General features: G+C 45.4%; 1 protein-coding gene across 2 annotated transcripts in view; it reads left to right on the top strand.

The window, feature by feature from the left end:
- Nucleotides 1–18226, top strand: part of LOC109412033 (eukaryotic translation initiation factor 4 gamma 2) — a 69618-nt gene extending 51392 nt beyond the window's left edge. Inside the window, exons 1-5 of one of the 2 annotated variants that reach the window (XM_029865154.2) lie at nucleotides 64–585; nucleotides 3040–4558; nucleotides 10358–12302; nucleotides 12370–12535; nucleotides 15272–18226. In XM_029865154.2, the coding sequence (XP_029721014.2) occupies nucleotides 3813–4558; nucleotides 10358–12302; nucleotides 12370–12535; nucleotides 15272–15456 (3042 nt within the window). In that variant the 5' untranslated portion in view covers nucleotides 64–585; nucleotides 3040–3812 and the 3' untranslated portion in view covers nucleotides 15457–18226. Of the gene's footprint in view, nucleotides 1–63; nucleotides 586–3039; nucleotides 4559–10357; nucleotides 12303–12369; nucleotides 12536–15271 lie in introns of those variants that run through there. The other variant, XM_019685676.3, reaches the window with a different exon arrangement.
- The last annotated feature ends 213 nt before the right edge of the window (nucleotides 18227–18439 follow it).

Consider the following 18439-nt stretch of genomic DNA (forward strand, 5'->3'; position numbering starts at 1 on the left):
ACACATACCTGCCTGCCTGTGCCTGCTCTGCGTGCGATAAAGCTATTCGTTGTGTCTTCCTTGGACTCGCGCTCTGCTGTTCATACCCAACTTCCTGTATACATTGGTCGGAGCAACCCGCCGCGGAGCCATATCTATCGTTGTAGCAGCGCGCAGACCCTACGGTATACGGTGTTAGTCGAATAACAGTTTCCACGGGTATTGCAGTGTTTGTAAGCTCGGGCGCGCACATTACGAGATTCAACCACGACCACCACCGCAACAAGAGAAGTGAAGAAAGGAATCGACGTAACCAATCCACCAGGCCTCGAACCAGAGCAGCCAGTTCTCCACACAGTAGTTGAACAGTATTCGGTCGAGTAAGACGCGACGGAAGTGAGAAGACGACTAATCGCGGAATTCAAGAAATCCATAAGTGGGTGAAAGTGCCCCCGAATAAGTGTGTTTAATTGAAGAGTGAAGAAGAGACTGTTTGAGGAACAGTTTTTTTTTTGGTGTTTGCAATAGTGCATTGTGAAGAGGAGTAGTTCTCTGCCAACCAATAGCCCCGATTGGTGCACGGTATCGTGAACGAAAACTGAAAAGGTTGGTTTTTCCACTGCGCCCCCTCTATACTCGTTTAAGGGAAGACTGTATAACATGGCGACTCGGCCAACGAGTGTGCTGCTCTATTGCGAGAGTGTGTCGAATTCCGTTCATGGCGAGCGCATGGCAACCTTGATGAAAGTGCAATCTATATAGCAAAAAGTGTGCCATTGTTCTGCGTGGAACCTTTCAGATCAGGTCAGGTCAAAAGCGTACATTTCCAAGTTGATTCCGTTGAACTCGGCCAGCTCTCGGAAGTCTTTGTCGTCTACCTGCGTCGAGCGAACGAGGAGACCCATTACGGGTGCGACGGTAGCCATTGACCTTGATGCGTAGGTTCGGAACTGGGTGGATGGATGTGGGTTGGCTGTGCTCGTTCGTACATCGTAGGAGCCATTTCGTTTTCTGAAGGTGGCAGAACGCCTACTACGGCGATGGTGGATGATTTCTTCGCTGAATGGCGCGACCGTTATCATTATAGGTGGAACCAAAGCTTCTAGAAGAACCTGTACGGGGCAGAGACCGAAGCAGTCAGTCAGTCAATGTGCTCACTAGACCTGTTGAAGTGTGGTGTGGTGTGCTGATTTACTTCTCCATTCTACGTGTTCGTCGAGGGTGACGCTCGTTCGACCGATAATGGGGCCATGACGTCGCGAACCGAACGTCTGGTTTCTTCCTCCTAATATTATTGTAACCAACATTATTGAGGCGCAGATGACCGACAGAGAAAGAGAGAGCGAAGTCCGCGATGAGTGCGAAGCAACCAGCGAGGAATAAGCTTTTGCGTATTCCCTGCTTCTTCTTATTCTCCTCATCCGCCTCCGTGCGTTTCTTCGAAGTCGCGCCAATGCACTTCCCCTTTCGAAATTCCATCTTGTGATTCCTGTGAGAAGATGTTTACCGCAGCACATCTGAAATGGAATAGTAGTGAGTTTGCTAAAAATGAAAAAGTCATGTGTAAACAAAACCCCTGAACATGCTCACGACAATGGCCCCGTCCCGTCGCGTCATTCCGTCTCGCCGTTGGTCGTCATCATAGCCCGAGGTTATTTTCTGGTCGATTCGAAGTGTCCAATGGGAGAATCCATTAGCCATTGCTGCAGTCCCGATCAGCTGTGTACACTTCTACCCTGTGTACTAGTGTTCGATCAACCTCAAAATTAAAATTAAAATCGAAAACAAGAGCTTGCTCTTGATGTTGGTCAATTGCGCGGTGGGTTTGTTGGGATGTTATCGGTCATGATGACGATGCTTGCACAATCGAAACGGAACACAATATTTATTGGGCGATGAATGAATACCTAGAAGCAGTGAGTCAGGTGTTCTCAGTCCACCACCGTGTAGAATGCAATGAGTGAATCATGGTTTCGTTGGAAAGTTTTGCAATTTCGATAAATACGATGGAGCAGATGTTAATTATTCATTATCTTCTTTCTGGCATTTCGTCCCAACTGGGATAAAGTTTGCTTCTCAGCTTTGTCAGTGTTCTATGAGCTGACTGAAAGCTTCATCTGCCAATGACCGTTTTTGCATTCGTATATAAGGTGGCAAATACGAAGACAGTTAAGGACAAACGTCTTGAAATCCCGCTTCAATAGTGCATTAAAACTTCAGACGCACAATTTTCAAGAAGTAAGCTTCAAACAATAGTGCATTTCATTATTCTGTTCTTGCTCACTTGTAACAAGCTTAAAATAAGAAGCTCGGGTGCGCTGGTTTTGTTTACGAAGAGAATTGTGCGCTCGAAATCGTGAGTAGGTGCCAAAGTCGGCCGTTGTGACGGCCATTTTGAGATTCTAACAAGCCTGTCCTTAATGCCCGAGCAAATCAAGAACATTGCCATTAACAGAAGTGGCAGGACCGACCGGGAATGGTCAACATGGTCCTGCTGAATACACGCGCGTTTAACGCTTCGTCTACACAACAAAAAAAAATGTATCATATTTTACTACCAACATAAAATGGAACGAGCTCACGATTTCATATGTATCTATGTCATTCCACCATCAGCTTCGCTAGTAGTTATTTAGCAATCAAACAAACAGTATAGGGCACTGCACTGTTTTGATTTTGTATGGGATTTTGACGTTTCGTGGCCTTGTTGTTTACAAAATTTCTGTAAGAGTGAAAGAGGAGGAGATAATTTCATGCACTGCCCTATATAGGGTATTATGGGATTGTCACAACGGTCACAACAGTAGCCTGCGACGAATGTTATTAATATTTGACAATCCTTGAAAATTTATTCGCTGACCTGCGCAGGTTCTGGTAGCTCTTGATACTTGTTTACGGTCAAAAATCAACTTTGGTGACATAAGCTTTATCGTGCTTTATCTGTCAAGAAATATTGAAAAGTTTCGAAGCTTTCAAATGACTATTAAATTATACATTCTCTAAACTTATGTGTAGTTACACTGATCTAATCTGAGCATTTTCATCCTTTTCTCTTTACAGGCTTTGTGTAAATCCAAAAAATCAAAACAGAAGATAAACCAACCAATCACTACCACCACCGGTACTAGTGCTCGTTCCCCCCGTTGAGTGCGAGTAGATTACTTGTGACTGAAAGTAGTGCCTCAGCTAGAACAGGCGCGCGCACAACCCATATTCGCGAGTGTTCTCCGTGTGTGTGTTTGTGTGTCTCTGTGGTGTGCGTGGTGTGGTCCTAGGGACGATCCATCGGAAGCCAGGAATTTCGGGTACTCGCACCCGAAACCGCCGTTAGGATTCATCGTTCAACGTATCACCAGTCCTCCTCCTTCGAACCAATTCGCAAGCAGGCACCGAAGGCCGCCCAACGCTACCACCACCCGGCAGTTGAGGTTTCTTCCGGCACCATTCCGGCAACAATTGAAAAGATAGCGGCTCCATCGTCGGTCGGGTTGCGGAGTCCATATCCTGCTGCTGGTTCGTTGCCAACCTCCAAGACGGAAGACCCCAGGCAAACGGGGACAGAGTCTCGTGCCACGGGGAGGGAAAACCAAATCCCCCCCGCTAGCCGACGCTGGGTCCCTCCATCCCTGAGACCGCAACATGGACTCACCGAAGAGGCCAGAATTGATTCGATCTTTCGAAAAGTACGCGGTATTCTGAACAAACTGACCCCAGAAAAGTTCCAAAAACTAAGTGATGACCTGCTGAAGCTAGATCTGAACTCGTCCAAGATACTGAACGGTGTTATCCTGCTGATATTCGACAAAGCCTTAGATGAACCCAAGTACTCGTCTATGTACGCACAGCTGTGCAAGCGCATCGAGAAAGAACTAGAGATCGACATTGACAAAACCAAATCCAACACCTTCCTGCAAATTCTGCTGAACGTTTGCCGCGACAAGTTCGAGAACCGGGTGCAGTACAGTGAGAAGATCATCAACTCGGAACTCGCCCTCACCGATGATCTGGAGGAAAAGAAAAATGTGGCCAAACAGAAGATACTGGGTAATGTTAAGTTCATCGGCGAGCTGTACAAGCTGGACATGCTCGGCGAGCCACATCTGCACAAGATGCTCCGCTCACTCATTACCAGCAAGTCCAGCGCGTCGTCGGAGAAAAACTGCGAGGACATGGAATGCTTGGCCCAGCTCATCAAGACCTGCGGAAAGAATCTGGATACAGAGCTGGGAAAACAGCTGATGGATCAGTACTTTGACCGGATGGAACAGTACTCCCTGTCGAGCAGATATCCGCCTCGGATCCGGTTCCTGTTGCGCGATCTGATCGAGCTGCGCAAGAACAACTGGACACCGCGGAAGGTGGCCCGCGTCGAAGGACCGGCTCCAATCCAGGAGCTCACCAACGAGGACGACCTGGTGCTGCGGCCGTCGTTTGGCATGCGGGGCCGCGACTACCGGAACCAGGGCGACCGGGGCAACGAACGGGACTGGATCACCAAGCTGACGCTGAACCCGTTGAACTTCAACGACAGTTTCAACCTGCTGAGCGTGTCGAGCCCGACGCCCCTGATACCACCAACGTGAGTATTGTTGCAATGTTGCTTTATTTTTAGGGTTTGGTAAAGATCGCTTTTCAGGAAATTCAAGATATTTCAAACCGTGTTTTTCACGGTATTTTGCTCCCGAAGGTTGTTCCGGATTCCTACCGACATTTTTCCAAGATCCAAGCAATTCTTTCCGGGATTCCATCTTGAGAATCTTTCAGGATTCCTACACACGAGTTTGTCTCAGGATATTTTTCGAATGTTTTCGCGGAATTTCTGTTAAAATTTATTTCGAGATTCCTCTTGAAGGTGTTTTCTCGATTCTTTGCGGCGTTCCTTTCGGGATTTCCCCATCTTCCTGGGATTTCTTCCAGAGATTTTTTTATCTTTTTTTTTTAATCAGGGATTTTCTGCCGTAGGCAGGTTCATCCCGGAAAACTTCCAGAGATTTATTCGGTACTCCACACAGAGTTTCTACAAGGGTTATTCCTTAGATTTGTAGCTTTTTCCAGGATTTCTTCCAGAAGTTTTCCCTGTGTTGTTCCCAGAGTTCAACGCGAGATTACTCCCGGACCTCCTTCTGTATCTTTTCAGGAATTTTTTGTGAACTTTCTTCTAGAGTTTCTACCGGCATTTCTGCAGGAATTTCTAACGAAATATTTCTCAAAGATTCTAGCGGGATTTGTCTTGAAGTTTCACATGATGTTTGTATTGGAGTTTCTCGCCGGATTTTTCTTAGAATACTCCTTCCGATGTTGATCCTGGGATGTCTCTTGGAGTTTCTCAGCATTTATCCTGTACTTTCCCCCCAAGATTTTCCCGACTTTTACAGATTTGAAGGTTTTTAAGATTTCTGCAGGATCTAATGCTAATATTTCTCATGGATTTGTTTTCCTTATGGATTTCTTGCAGTCATCCTCTTAGGATTTTTCAATTGTTTCCAAAATTCTTCCCGTAATTCCTACCGGAAATTGTCTCGGGTTTCTGAGTTAATTTTTGAAAGTAGTTGTTCCCGGAGTTCTTGCCGGGATTTTTTCAGGAGTTTTTCTCGGGATACCTCCTGGGATAATTTACAGGGTTCCTTGTAAGAGATTTCAGGCGAAAAATCGAAAAAAAAAACAGTGAAATCTCGCAGAAAACTATTGTAGAAAATTTGTGAAAATAGAACTTCTCGGAAAATTCCCGGGTAAAACTATAGGAGAAATTCCGCGGCGAATTCCAAGGGAAAGCCCAAAAAATTCTCTGAAAATTGCTGGAAGAAATCACGCAAGAAAGTTTGAATATTTTTTGGAGGGATCTCCGAAAGCTATACGAGAAACTCTGGGAGCACACCGGGAAAACCTGTGGAAGAAATTTTGCAGAAACCCCGTGAAAAACTACTGCAGAAATCTTGAGATATAGTCTAGTCCAGTCTAGTCTACATCAACACAGTCATTCATTGAAAGAACCCTGGAAAATGATAGAATCGACCACTTCAATCATCATTTTCTTGATGTTTCCAGTACATCTGAATGATATTAAGGCGGCCAGGTCTTCTGTAGTACTGTGCAGCGTTATTGATTCTACAATAAAACTATTGAGTGGAGACATCTCGTACCAACCGCTCAGCTTTTTCGAAAGTTGAAACACGTTGAAATCGGTAGAAGTGACGTAGCTAAGAAGGTTAACGTCACTCCTTGGTCCTCTGTCTCCAGTGATGGAACAAAATTGTTTGGTCCGTGTTCTGGTCCTTGCGCCTAGGCCTAGGTTTAAGCGCCTTTACTCGCTCCTGCAGAAATCTTGAGATAAAGTCTCCAAAACCCACGAACAACTCTCAGAAGCCCTGAACGGAGCACCGGAAAATATCAGAAGGAACTCTGGGAGCGATTCTGGATGGAATCTAGCAGTGGCGTCGCGTAACCTCACTTTTTACCTGTGCACCAAGTATAAATTCTTGAATTTTTTGAACAAATTTGCTTGTAATAATTAGAAAATGACGAGAATAGCTGCTTTCACTCATTTTTATTTCGATTTTGATCATAAATCCCCTGCAATCGCAAGTTTTAGGGTCGGTGCACAGGTAAAAAGTGAGGTTACGCGACGCCACTGGAATCTAGGAAAAAACTTTTGGAGCAATCCAGAAATCCGCAGAAATCCAAGGAGAAGACCCCGGAAGAAATTTTAAGGAAGCTCAAGCCCACCGCATGACACCTTTAAACGCTATGTTAAACAGCAGGCATGAGGGCTTTAGTACATTACTCCGAATCCCATTACCCCGAATGAACCATTTCCCCCAACGAGATTACCCCGAATGATATATCCACAAGCCTATCTGGAAACCCGGTTTGGGTAATTACCGGTGCATCAAGTGGTTTACCGCATTTTCAACAAAGATTTTCCTTCTAGTGGTTCTTTTAAGGAATATGTTGGCGTTGCAGCTGTGATAATATTTTTATATGAGATTTTTCAGTTTTTTTAATCATATGCTGTTCTTTCAAGTTATAAGCCAACACAGCTAGTCGCGTTCGGTAATTTTTACCGAAATCTCAACTGCTGAGCGTTCGGTAATGGTGTTTTACCAAAATTCTGTAAAAAATACCAAATTTCCATAAAATGTTATCATTTATCTGTCAAATTTTAACGAAGTTCGGTAAACGTCACCGAATTTGTCCGGTACAAAACTTAACGGTTGAGATTTTGGTAAAATATTACCGAAGTCGGTGATTTTTTCTCAGTGTGAAGGGCTGAAAGTCCCTATAATAAAGACAAATCAATCAATCAATTCAAGTTACATATTACATAATGAAATTTTATCAACTAAGCTAGTTTATTTTGGGACCAACGGCATGAATTTCCTTTATTCAGGAACATAGAAGATTTGCAATTTGGAAAAAAAATATTCGGAGTAATCGGTCATTCGGAGTAATGTAATTCGGGGTGATGAGATTTGGGGAAATGTCATAGAGTCGACATGAGAATCCAGCAACTTGTAGTAGTCCCCGCCGAGATTTGAATGAAGTAGACAGATAGCCCCAAACCCTTTTTACAAAGTTTTTTACACCATCTATCATCCGACGCTTTAGTCAATCTAGTGAACTTCCCGGAGAAGCCGTTTCCGTCCATGATTATCCATACACACCAAACGCTTTCAGCAATATTTTGCTGAATTTTGCCGAGCTGAAGAGTCCAGCAAATTTTTTTGCTGAACTTTCAGCAAAGTTTGCTGAATTTCAGCAAAACGTAACTGGTGATCAGCAGAGTTTACTGAACAAATCAGCAAAATTTTGCTGAATTTCAGCAAAATTTTTGCTGAAACCTTCAGCTCGGCAAAATTCAGCAAAGTTTTGCTGAAACCCTTAATCGATTTTTGGTGTGTAGTAGTGTGCGGTCGACATTATTGTACGCCGTCTCGAAGTCGGTGAACAAGTGGTGTGTTCGGACCTGATTCGCGGCATTTTAGGAGGCATTGAGGTCTCCTCAATCTGGACTATTAGCCAGGGCATGCAGATGAATTCCGGGCTAATCATGACGAACTCAGCTGCAATGCCATCCTTTCCAGCTGCCTTATTATTCTTCAGTTGCTGGATAACATCCTTAACTTCCTGTAGCATCTCGGGAAACAACAGATAAATGTCCCATCTCGTAGATAACAGTGGTTGACGTTCCCTACTGTACCAACATAATGATTTCTCCCGTTACCTTGGTTCTTCATGTATGCGCTCCCACACCATTCAGGTGGTCAACGAAGTGCTGTTTCCATCTCCTCGTTGAACCAATCGTTCCTTCGACTCCCCGTTCAATGTACCCGACGGTTCTCTCGGCTGCGTCATTGATGGCAATTTTAACTGTACTCAAGCAGTCCTCTACAGGGTGCTCAAGGAGCTCGCGCTCGTTCGGCAACACTGCCTTGAGATTCTGCGTGTATGCTAAGGTGACATCTGCTTGTGTCAGTCGCCCTAGGACATACCGAGGTGACCGTCGGTACCATACATTGAATACAGAGAGTGTTTGGGCGCAGTTTGACAATCATCAAGTAGTGGTCAGAGTCGATGTTAGCACCACAATAGATCCTTGCGTCGATAATGTTGTCGATTTGGGATTCCATCTGTTGTGATGATCTCCAGGTGTAACGATAAAGGAAGAGAGGCTATTTTGGATAAAAGTGTTACTAATGGTCATGTTCTTGGTGGCGGTGAAATGTATGGGTCCTAGGTCGTTTTCGTTCGTGAGCTAGTGGGCGCCGAACTTTCCAATAGTTCCGAGTTGGTTACCAGATCTTCCCTAAGGTTGCTCGTAGTTTCCAGCCGGTACCACGCGGAGGTGGGGATAGGAGTTGCTGGACAGAAGCTAGTGGATCACAATGGGATCTGTATTGAGCAGCATACCCAGCCAAAAAAATAGAGAGTCTAAAAATTAGTCGTACATTCTTCTGGATTGTGTCCTAATACCATTCGTCTCCATCGTACTTGATAGTAGAGAGAACGGTACAGATAGCATTTCCTTTTCTCTCACCTTGACAAAATTTGTCCGGACAATTCTTCGCAATATGACCAAATTTGTGACAGCATCGACATTTTGGTCGTTTCGACGACGACTCTGTGAGGTTCTTCGTATTTCTTGACACCAAGGTTGTACTGCTTTTGACGATCCTTGGACACAAATGCTGTACCATGTGCTGTATTCATCAATGGTTCTTCCACCTCCTGAAGAAGTTTCGTCTTGATGAAATCACCTTTTATTGCTACTCCAGAACTTGAAATTGCTATCACCATCGGTTTGTATTTCGGGGGCTGGCCAGCAAGTACAGCATCCGCTCGATAACTGACTGCTGTTTAACTGGACTGATTTTTAACTGGGCGCTCGAAAACTGGACCAAAGTCCAGTTAAAAAGCAGCTGTCTGTCAAAAATAAACGAAGTTTAACCTCACATTTTGCAAATCAGTAAACGAAAACAAAATATAACAATAGCCTCCGGCTCCGGGAGCTCAGTCCAGTTATCGAGCGGCGCTCACTAACTGAACTGTTGTCAAAGCCCAGTTATCGAGCGGAAGCTGTAGTAGTGCTCCTACCCACTCTTCGCTCACGTCGAATCCAATCCCTCTTAGCTGAGTCCTTCACTGACAATCGGACGTTTATTAGCCGCCCCCAACTTTGGGAACATACGCTGTTGTAAACCGCTCCCAGGAGCAAACTCTTACCTGTCAGCCTACGACCAAAGTTTCTACCGAAATTGGTTACCCGATCTTTCCTAAAGTTACTCGCAGTTTCCGGCCAGTACCACGGGAAGGTAGGGATAGGAGTTATTAGAAGAGGCTAATGACCTTAATAGAATCCAAATTATGCAAAACCTTCTCTTCATTGCACCGTATCGTAACGGCTGCAATTGTCAAGGACTAAACTTCAGGACAGTTTGGACGACCCTCAATGTCTCAAAAGTATACAATAATAACTATGTAATAGTCTTCAAATATATCTACTGTCCAGTAACCATATTTGACTAAATATGCAACCGTTGTAAACTGCCGTGAATCGCATATCTGTCCCATTTGCATAGGAAATCCAGCAAAGATGGGACTGATATGCGATTCACGGCAGTAAAGGTCTAGTGGAAAAGACTACTGTTACGAGTATACACCATTTGAGGAATTTGTATAGACCTTAAGATCTGAACTCCTAATTAGATTGGAACTCAAATTCTATTCTTCATTTCTTTCCCAAATTATCATTCATATGTAATTGTGTTTGCGTAACGTCCCAACTGGGATACACTTCTTAACACCAGGTACCAGTCCTGTCCGTAGAAAATCCATTCATCCGTTTCAAAAGCTTACTTATCGATTCTCTTCTCTCCTTCAGGTATTCACCGTCGTCAAATGGCTACGGCAACCGTGACCACCGGGATAACGGTGGCAATAGAGGTAGCGGCGGCGGTGGCGGCTACAACCGCATGCACAACAACCGCAACGGTGGCGGACCGAACCACCACCAGCATAACAACTATCACGACAACGGCAATGGCGGAGGTGGTGGCAACATGCGCTACAACAAGCACAACAACCACCACGGCGGCGGTGGCGGTGGTGGCCGTGATGGCCGCGATGGTCAGAACCATCACCACCAGAACCGTGACGGACCAAACGGTCACAATTCGTCGTCCTATCCGAACAGAAACGACGGAGGCATGATGAATGCCGGCAAAGACCTGGCGCCGCGGTTCAAGCGGAACCTGATGACCCCCCAGAACCCGGTGGAGGATCTGCAGATGCGTCCGACGGCGAACAGCCTGCTGTTCAAGACCCAGAACATGAACATGAAGACGCAGCTGCCGATCTCACAGGCACCGTCATCGCAATCCGGCAAGGGTTACAGCGCTCCGCAGCTCGGAGATTTCCCTTCGCCTCTGACCACCCGGACGCTGCTCAGTGAACAACGGGCAGCGGCCACCGCTGGCAATGGTGCCTTTGGGGCAAACGCCACCGGAAACGGGTCGTCATCGAACTCGGCCAGTAGCTTCGGACCTGGTCTAGGAGGTAGCACAGCATCTGCAGTAGGACCTAACGGCAGTGGCCTCGGTTCAACGGGACCAGCCGGTCAGCAGAGCGCTTCCAACAACCCAAGTCTCAGCCAGGCGAATCCTTTGGCTAGGAATAATCAACAGAACCTATTGAATGGAAAATCTCAATCGAACCAACCTGCCGCTTCCGCACCCATCACTCCCATCAACAACATCCTGCAGAAGGATCAGGTGATCATCAAGCAAGCCGGCGCGGAAAAGGCCGAGAAGAAGAACAAGAAGGACAAGGGCCCCAACAAGGAGGAGTTCATGAAGAAGGTTTCTGCGTTTGCTTCCGACGTACTGCTGGACAATCTTCAGAAGCAAATTGAGGAAGATAAGCAAGTGAAGTCCAATGACAAGGTAGTTGTGGAAAATGGAGCCGCCGTCAAGGAAGTGGTCGTGGAGGTTGTCGATCAGACAATCGATCCGGTCAATCCGGACACCGTGAACGAAGCAGATCTCAGTGGGGAAAAGTCCGAGGACAGTGACAAATCCTCCTCGGAGAAGGCGGATGTCGGATCGGAAACCCTGAAATCCGAAGAAGCAGAAGAACCTCCCAAGCAGGACGATCGATCGCTGATGGATCAGCTGGTGCAGGAGTTCGCCGATCTCAAGATCCCGGAGAAGTTCATGCGCGACTCGATCGGTAAGGTCGTGAACGAAATCCTGGACAAGTCGGATGCATTCCACGAGAAGCTGATCGCGTTCCTGCAGCGACTGCGCAAGGAAAACAAGCTCTCCAACGGCGCCATGCTGGAATCGTTCAAGGCGTTGGTGAACTCAATGAACGAGAAGGAGAAGACCATCCCGAAGATCACCAGCATTGTGGCATCGCTGCTCTCCCGAGCGGTGTCCGTCCGGCTGTGCAAACTGTCCGACGTGTCCAACTATACCGACAATGGCCAACACTATCCGCTGTTCCTGCTGGTGCTCCAGCAGCTGCACAAACAGCTCGGCAAGCAGCCCCTGCAGGAACTGTTCCAGCAGAGCAAGGTCAACCTGATGACGAGCCTGCCGGAGAGCGATCGCACCAAGGACCGCATGGCGGAGATCCTGGAGGATCGCAACCTGAGCTTCCTGTATCCGCTGTTGCGAGTGCAGGCCGAACTGTGGAAGCAGATCCAGGCGGACTCCAACCCGCAGCAGTTCTACAAGTGGATCAAGGAGAATGTTGAGCCGGGGTGCTACACCGATCCCGGGTTCATTACCGCGGTCATGACCGTGCTGCTGAAGTACATTATGCAGGTGGGTGATTCAAAAGGGGGTCGGAGAATTAAAATGATACTAACGTTGTTTCTATTTCTTTTAACAGGAATCGTCCAAGTGTCCGGATGAGAAACAGTCGGTGGAGAAGGAGATGGAAATCCTGAGGAAGTACTGTCCGGTGCTGAACGCGTTCCTCAATGGCAACAACGATCTGCAGCTGGTGGCGATCTATGCCATGCAGGTCTTCTGGTACAGCATCGATTTCCCGAAAGGTAGGTGTCAGACTTGATACAATGCTTTCTAGCTTCCTTAGAGAACAGCTTCCAAGCTTCTTTGGGGAGCTAGCTTCCTTGGAGAGAAGCTTCCAAGCTTTCTCGGAGAGAAGCTTCCAAGCCTACTCGGATAGAAGCTTCCAAGCTTTCTCGGAGAGAAGCTTCCAAGCCTACTCGGAGAGAAGCTTCCAAGCTTTCTCGGAGAGAAGTTTCCAAGCTTTCTCGGAGAGAAGCTTCCAAGCTTTCTCGGAGAGAAGCTTCTAAGCTTTCTCGGAGAGAAGCTTCTAAGCTTTCTCGGAGAGAAGCTTCTAAGCTTTCTCGGAGAGAAGCTTCCAAGCTTTCTCGGAGAGAAGCTTCCAAACTTTCTCGGAGAGAAGCTTCCAAGCTTTCTCGGAGAGAAGCTTCCAAGCTTTCTCGGAGAGAAGCTTCCAAGCTTTCTCGGAGAGAAGCTTCCAAGCTTTCTCGGAGAGAAGCTTCCAAGCATTCTGGGAGAGAACCTTCCAAGCTTTCTCGGAGAGACGCTTCCAAGCTTTCTCGGAGAGAAGCTTCCAAGCATTCTCGGAGAGAAGCTTCCAAGCATTCTCGAAGAGAAGCTTCCAAGCTTTCTCGGAGAGAAGCTTCCAAGCTTTCTCGGAGAGAAGCTTCCAAGCTTTCTCGGAGAGAAGCTTCCAAGCTTTCTCGGAGAGAAGCTTCCAAGCTTTCTCGGAGAGAAGCTTCCAAGCTTTCTCGGAGAGAAGCTTCCAAGCTTTCTCGGAGAGAAGCTTCCAAGCTTTCTCGGAGAGAAGCTTCCAAGCTTTCTCGGAGAGAAGCTTCCAAGCTTTCTCGGAGAGAAGCTTCCAAGCTTTCTCGGAGAGAAGCTTCCAAGCTTTCTCGGAGAGAAGCTTCCAAGCTTTCTCGGAGAGAAGCTTCCAAGCTTTCTCGGAGAGAAGCTTCCAAGCTTTCTCGGAGAGAAGCTTCCAAGCTTTCTCGGAGAGAAGCTTCCAAGCTTTCTCGGAGAGAAGCTTCCAAGCTTTCTCGGAGAGAAGCTTCCAAGCTTTCTCGGAGAGAAGCTTCCAAGCTTTCTCGGAGAGAAGCTTCCAAGCTTTCTCGGAGAGAAGCTTCCAAGCTTTCTCGGAGAGAAGCTTCCAAGCTTTCTCGGAGAGAAGCTTCCAAGCTTTCTCGGAGAGAAGCTTCCAAGCTTTCTCGGAGAGAAGCTTCCAAGCTTTCTCGGAGAGAAGCTTCCAAGCTTTCTCGGAGAGAAGCTTCCAAGCATTCTCGGAGAGAAGCTTCCAAGCATTCTCGGAGAGAAGCTTCCAAGCTTTCTCGGAGAGAAGCTTCCAAGCTTCCTCGGAGAGAAGCTTCCAAGCTTCCTCGAAGAGAAGTTTTCAAGATTCTTCGGAGAGAAGCTTCCAAGCTTTCTCGGAGAGAAGCTTCCAAGCTTTCTCGGAGAGAAGCTTCCAAGCTTTCTCGGAGAGAAGCTTCCAAGCTTTCTCGGAGAGAAGCTTCCCAGCTTTCTCGGAGAGAAGCTTCCCAGCTTTCTCGGAGAGAAGCTTCCCAGCTTTCTCGGAGAGAAGCTTCCCAGCTTTCTCGGAGAGAAGCTTCCCAGCTTTCTCGGAGAGAAGCTTCCCAGCTTTCTCGGAGAGAAGCTTCCAAGCTTTCTCGGAGAGAAGCTTCCAAGCTTTCTCGGAGAGAAGCTTCCAAGCTTTCTCGGAGAGAAGCTTCCAAGCTTTCTCGGAGAGAAGCTTCCAAGCTTTCTCGGAGAGAAGCTTCCAAGCTTTCTCGGAGAGAAGCTTCCAAGCTTTCTCGGAGAGAAGCTTCCAAGCTTTCTCGGAGAGAAGCTTCCAAGCTTTCTCGGAGAGAAGCTTCCAAGCTTTCTCGGAGAGAAGCTTCCAAGCTTTCTCGGAGAGAAGCTTCCAAGCTTTCTCGGAGAGAAGCTTCCAAGCTTTCTCGGAGAGAAGCTTCCAAGCTTTCTCGGAGAGAAGCTTCCAAGCTTTCTCGGAGAAAAGCATTCAAGCTCTCTCGGAGAGAAGCTTCCAAGCTTTCTCGGAAAGAAGCTTCCAAGCTCTCTCGGAGAGAAGCTTCCAAGCTTTCTCGGAGAGAAGCTTTCAAGCTTTCTCGGAGAGAAGCTTTCAAGCTTTCTCGGAGAGAAGCTTTCAAGCTTTCTCGGAGAGAAGCTTTCAAGCTTTCTCGGAGAGAAGCTTTCAAGCTTTCTCGGAGAGAAGCTTTCAAGCTTTCTCGGAGAGAAGCTTTCAAGCTTTCTCGGAGAGAAGCTTTCAAGCTTTCTCGGAGAGAAGCTTTCAAGCTTTCTCGGAGAGAAGCTTTCAAGCTTTCTCGGAGAGAAGCTTTCAAGCTTTCTCGGAGAGAAGCTTTCAAGCTTTCTCGGAGAGAAGCTTTCAAGCTTTCTCGGAGAGAAGCTTTCAAGCTTTCTCGGAGAGAAGCTTTCAAGCTTTCTCGGAGAGAAGCTTTCAAGCTTTCTCGGAGAGAAGCTTTCAAGCTTTCTCGGAGAGAAGCTTTCAAGCTTTCTCGGAGAGAAGTTTTCAAGCTTTCTCGGAGAGAAGCTTTCAAGCTTTCTCGGAAAGAAGCTTTCAAGCTTTCTCGGAGAGAAGCTTCCGTGTGAAAACTAACCACATCAAGGATATGGGGTTCTTCGGGCCATCGGAACGTCCATGAAGAATTATGATCGCACCACCTTAAGTATCGGAACAATTGACTAACCTCCCATTTTCCCCTATTCTCTTTCCCTCTCCTCTTCCACAGGAGTCCTGCTGCGTTGGTTCCGCGAGTTCTACGAGCTGAGCGTTATCGAGGAGGACGCCTTCCTGCGCTACAAGGAGGACGTCACCGACATGTACCCGGGCAAGGGTAAGGCCCTGTTCCAAGTCAACCAGTGGCTCACCTGGCTAGCGGAAGCGGAAGACGAAGACGAAGAGGATGAGGAGTAAAGAAAGCATCCAAACGTCGTCGAGCAAAGGAACGAAGGAAGCGCGTGCGCCAGTTGGATGATATATTTTTTTTTAGTTGATTGTATGTAAAATCTCCCCCTTTCTCCCCGAGATGTTTTTAAAGCAAAATTACGAACTCTGCAAGATTTATTTTTTATGCACATATAAATACCAACCAAGATGTGATCAACCAACAAACCGATAAGATTTGTGTGTAGAAGAGGTTTTGTTTGTTTTGTTTCTGTTCTTCCGATGATCAAACATTATTGTGAAAATTGAATTGTGATCCTTAGTTAAAAGCTTGGTTCGTGTTCGAGAGAGATTGTGTTGATTTGTTCGGTGTGTGGATGGGTTCAGAAGAAAAAATGTGGATTATCCTAATAAGTAATCACACAGATGGTGTTCTTGTCCGAATGGACGGACTTTTAATAAAAATAGTTCAATTTACGAAGCAGTAGCAACAACTTAGCAACAAAAAGTAGCCCACTATGACAGAGAACCATAGGAATACGATACACTGTATTGTAACATTACTATAAGATAAATCCTGATTACAATACAGAGTGAACAAAAAGCTGTCATCAAATTTTACGTTTTATTGTTTTTTTTTATTATGATACACACTACAGTCTGTTAAGTTCCATTACTATATAAAAACCATACAATGTATGGTTGGCAATAGAATATTCCGTTCCCCAACCGCCACTATCACACAATGTATTTCTATGGTTCTCTCTTCCAGTGGGATAAGTTTAATTTTCACTCTGAGCAAACGAAGAAGATCCAGTATAGGACGTATTATAGTCTTGATATGTTATCACCCTCAGAATCCTATTAGAATGAAAGTGCAATTGGCGACGACAGGTGTCCGAAATAGGTTATCGCCCCTCTCTCACTCTCCCCAAACCACACGTGTGTACGTACGAGTGCTTGTGACTGTTATTTGTAGCGTTTTAGTTTCTTACACCGTAGGCATTGAACGTCACGTCGTTTCACAATAATAGCTATTATTGTGTCAGAGTAGCACACACAGGCTGATATCTGTAATGAAATGTCTCATAGACATACGGTACAGTACATCTTACTACTATACAACTTATAGTTGGAGAGCAAAGAAATGCTTAGCAAATATTGTCGACGATATAAGTAAAACTGGATTAATTGCGATGAAAAACTATACATGTTATGGTTTTCTATGGTTGTGATGTATTGAAATTTTCAACACATTACAACCATAGTACAACCATAAAATATAAAGTTATGATTCGTAATGTGTTTATGTACTTCAACTGATATTTGTATATGTCTTACTGTTCAAATACCATTTGATTGATTGTTGGCAATGGAAAGTACTGTTCCGTGATTGTGATGTATCGTGTATCTATGGTTAGTTATTACAGGATAGTCATTTGATTTTTGTCTGCACCATTAGAAGATTAATCGTTTACTCTAGAAAAGCCACTCACTCCTTCATGCATAATGTATCAATAATAGAAAAGGAAATTAACAATCGCCCCTTCCCACTAAGAAACGGTCATCTCATTTTTTTTCTCCAGGCCGAAGTCTAAAGCATGCATATAAATATGAATATTACACAAGTAGAATTAAATAGATCAAAGGGCAAAGCTTGTCACACTCGTGTCAATAGGAGATTCCATGGCAGCTAGGCACCGCCACGGATTACACATTTAACGTGCTGAACCTTAATTCTAGGGCAAATTCACTAAAAAAAAAACAGAGTCTTCTTTGCCAGAGGGCGCATCAGATCACCCCCCAAGAAAACCGCATGCTCTCACGGTCCCCGGTGGACTCGGGAGTTTGCCGCAAAAAAAGAAGACTGATTCGAACGAAAAACAGCAATCCTTTCGTCCGAAAGAGACGCCGTTGAAGAACCCAAAGCGAAGGTGAAGAAAACTTAGCACGTAGGTAGATTAAAAGTATGAATATCTAGCTAATTAACTAAATGGAATTAACTTCCCCGGTTCCCAAGTACCCGAAACCCCCGCAAAATCATTAAAGTGCACGCCTTCCTAGAACAAACCCCCGTTCACTGAATCAATCGACGATGCCTTTCGTTTCTGTACGGTAACCCAAAAACCATACCCAACATCCACCGCCGTTCATCCCTTTGCAAAAGTGGACATTTCAACAAGAGAACAACAACAAAAAAAAATCGTTACAAATCATTGTGATTTCATAATGCAATACGTCAGCACCGTTAGAAATGAAATATCAATTGAAACCGAGCAGTTATTTTGATTTAGTGTCATTACTACCACATCTCTGAAGGGAAATAAAATATCGCCTACCTATATCGTTGCGATTATGGATCATATAGAACTCGAATTGTGCACCGCCTACTGAAACACAAAAGTAAAACTGCTATTGAAAACAGGTAGAAACAAACCTTTTTGGTGCGATCGTGCATATAACTCATCCCGAAGTAGCGCGAAGCAACAAAGAAAAACAAAATTGCCAATTGGGTGAGAAAATTGAAAAAGTTGACTCAAATAAGGAGCGATAACAACTCAAACAAAGTGAATAAAGGACAAACAACGCTAAAGCAGAATCAGTGCAGCAGAACGAAAACTGAAATGTAACGATCAAGAGAGGAGGTTTGTGAAAAGATAAACGGACAGATACATTCGAATGAGGAACTACTGAAAGAGTAGGAGAAAAAAAAACAGATGAAAAAGTAAAAAAAAGATGAAAAAAATTCAAAAAATCATAATAAAAATATCATCAATAAAAAAACCTCCAAACCACAGAAGAGACCAGGTAGCGCTATTTAATGTCAGAAAAGTTGAGAAAATCATTGAAGTCTAATAAGTCGTAACTATAAACGCCGAAAGTGTATCGTGTACAGTACCGGCGCTCGTATGATTTTTGTTTTTTTTTTTGTATTCTCTATGTAGGGTACGACACCAACAAAGACGAAACGAATACTTTTCAGATCTAACCCTAAATCGATCTCAACATGTAC

The sequence above is a fragment of the Aedes albopictus genome, unplaced genomic scaffold (genome assembly GCF_035046485.1).
Source record: "Aedes albopictus strain Foshan unplaced genomic scaffold, AalbF5 HiC_scaffold_95, whole genome shotgun sequence".
NCBI classification, from domain to species: domain Eukaryota; kingdom Metazoa; phylum Arthropoda; class Insecta; order Diptera; family Culicidae; genus Aedes; species Aedes albopictus.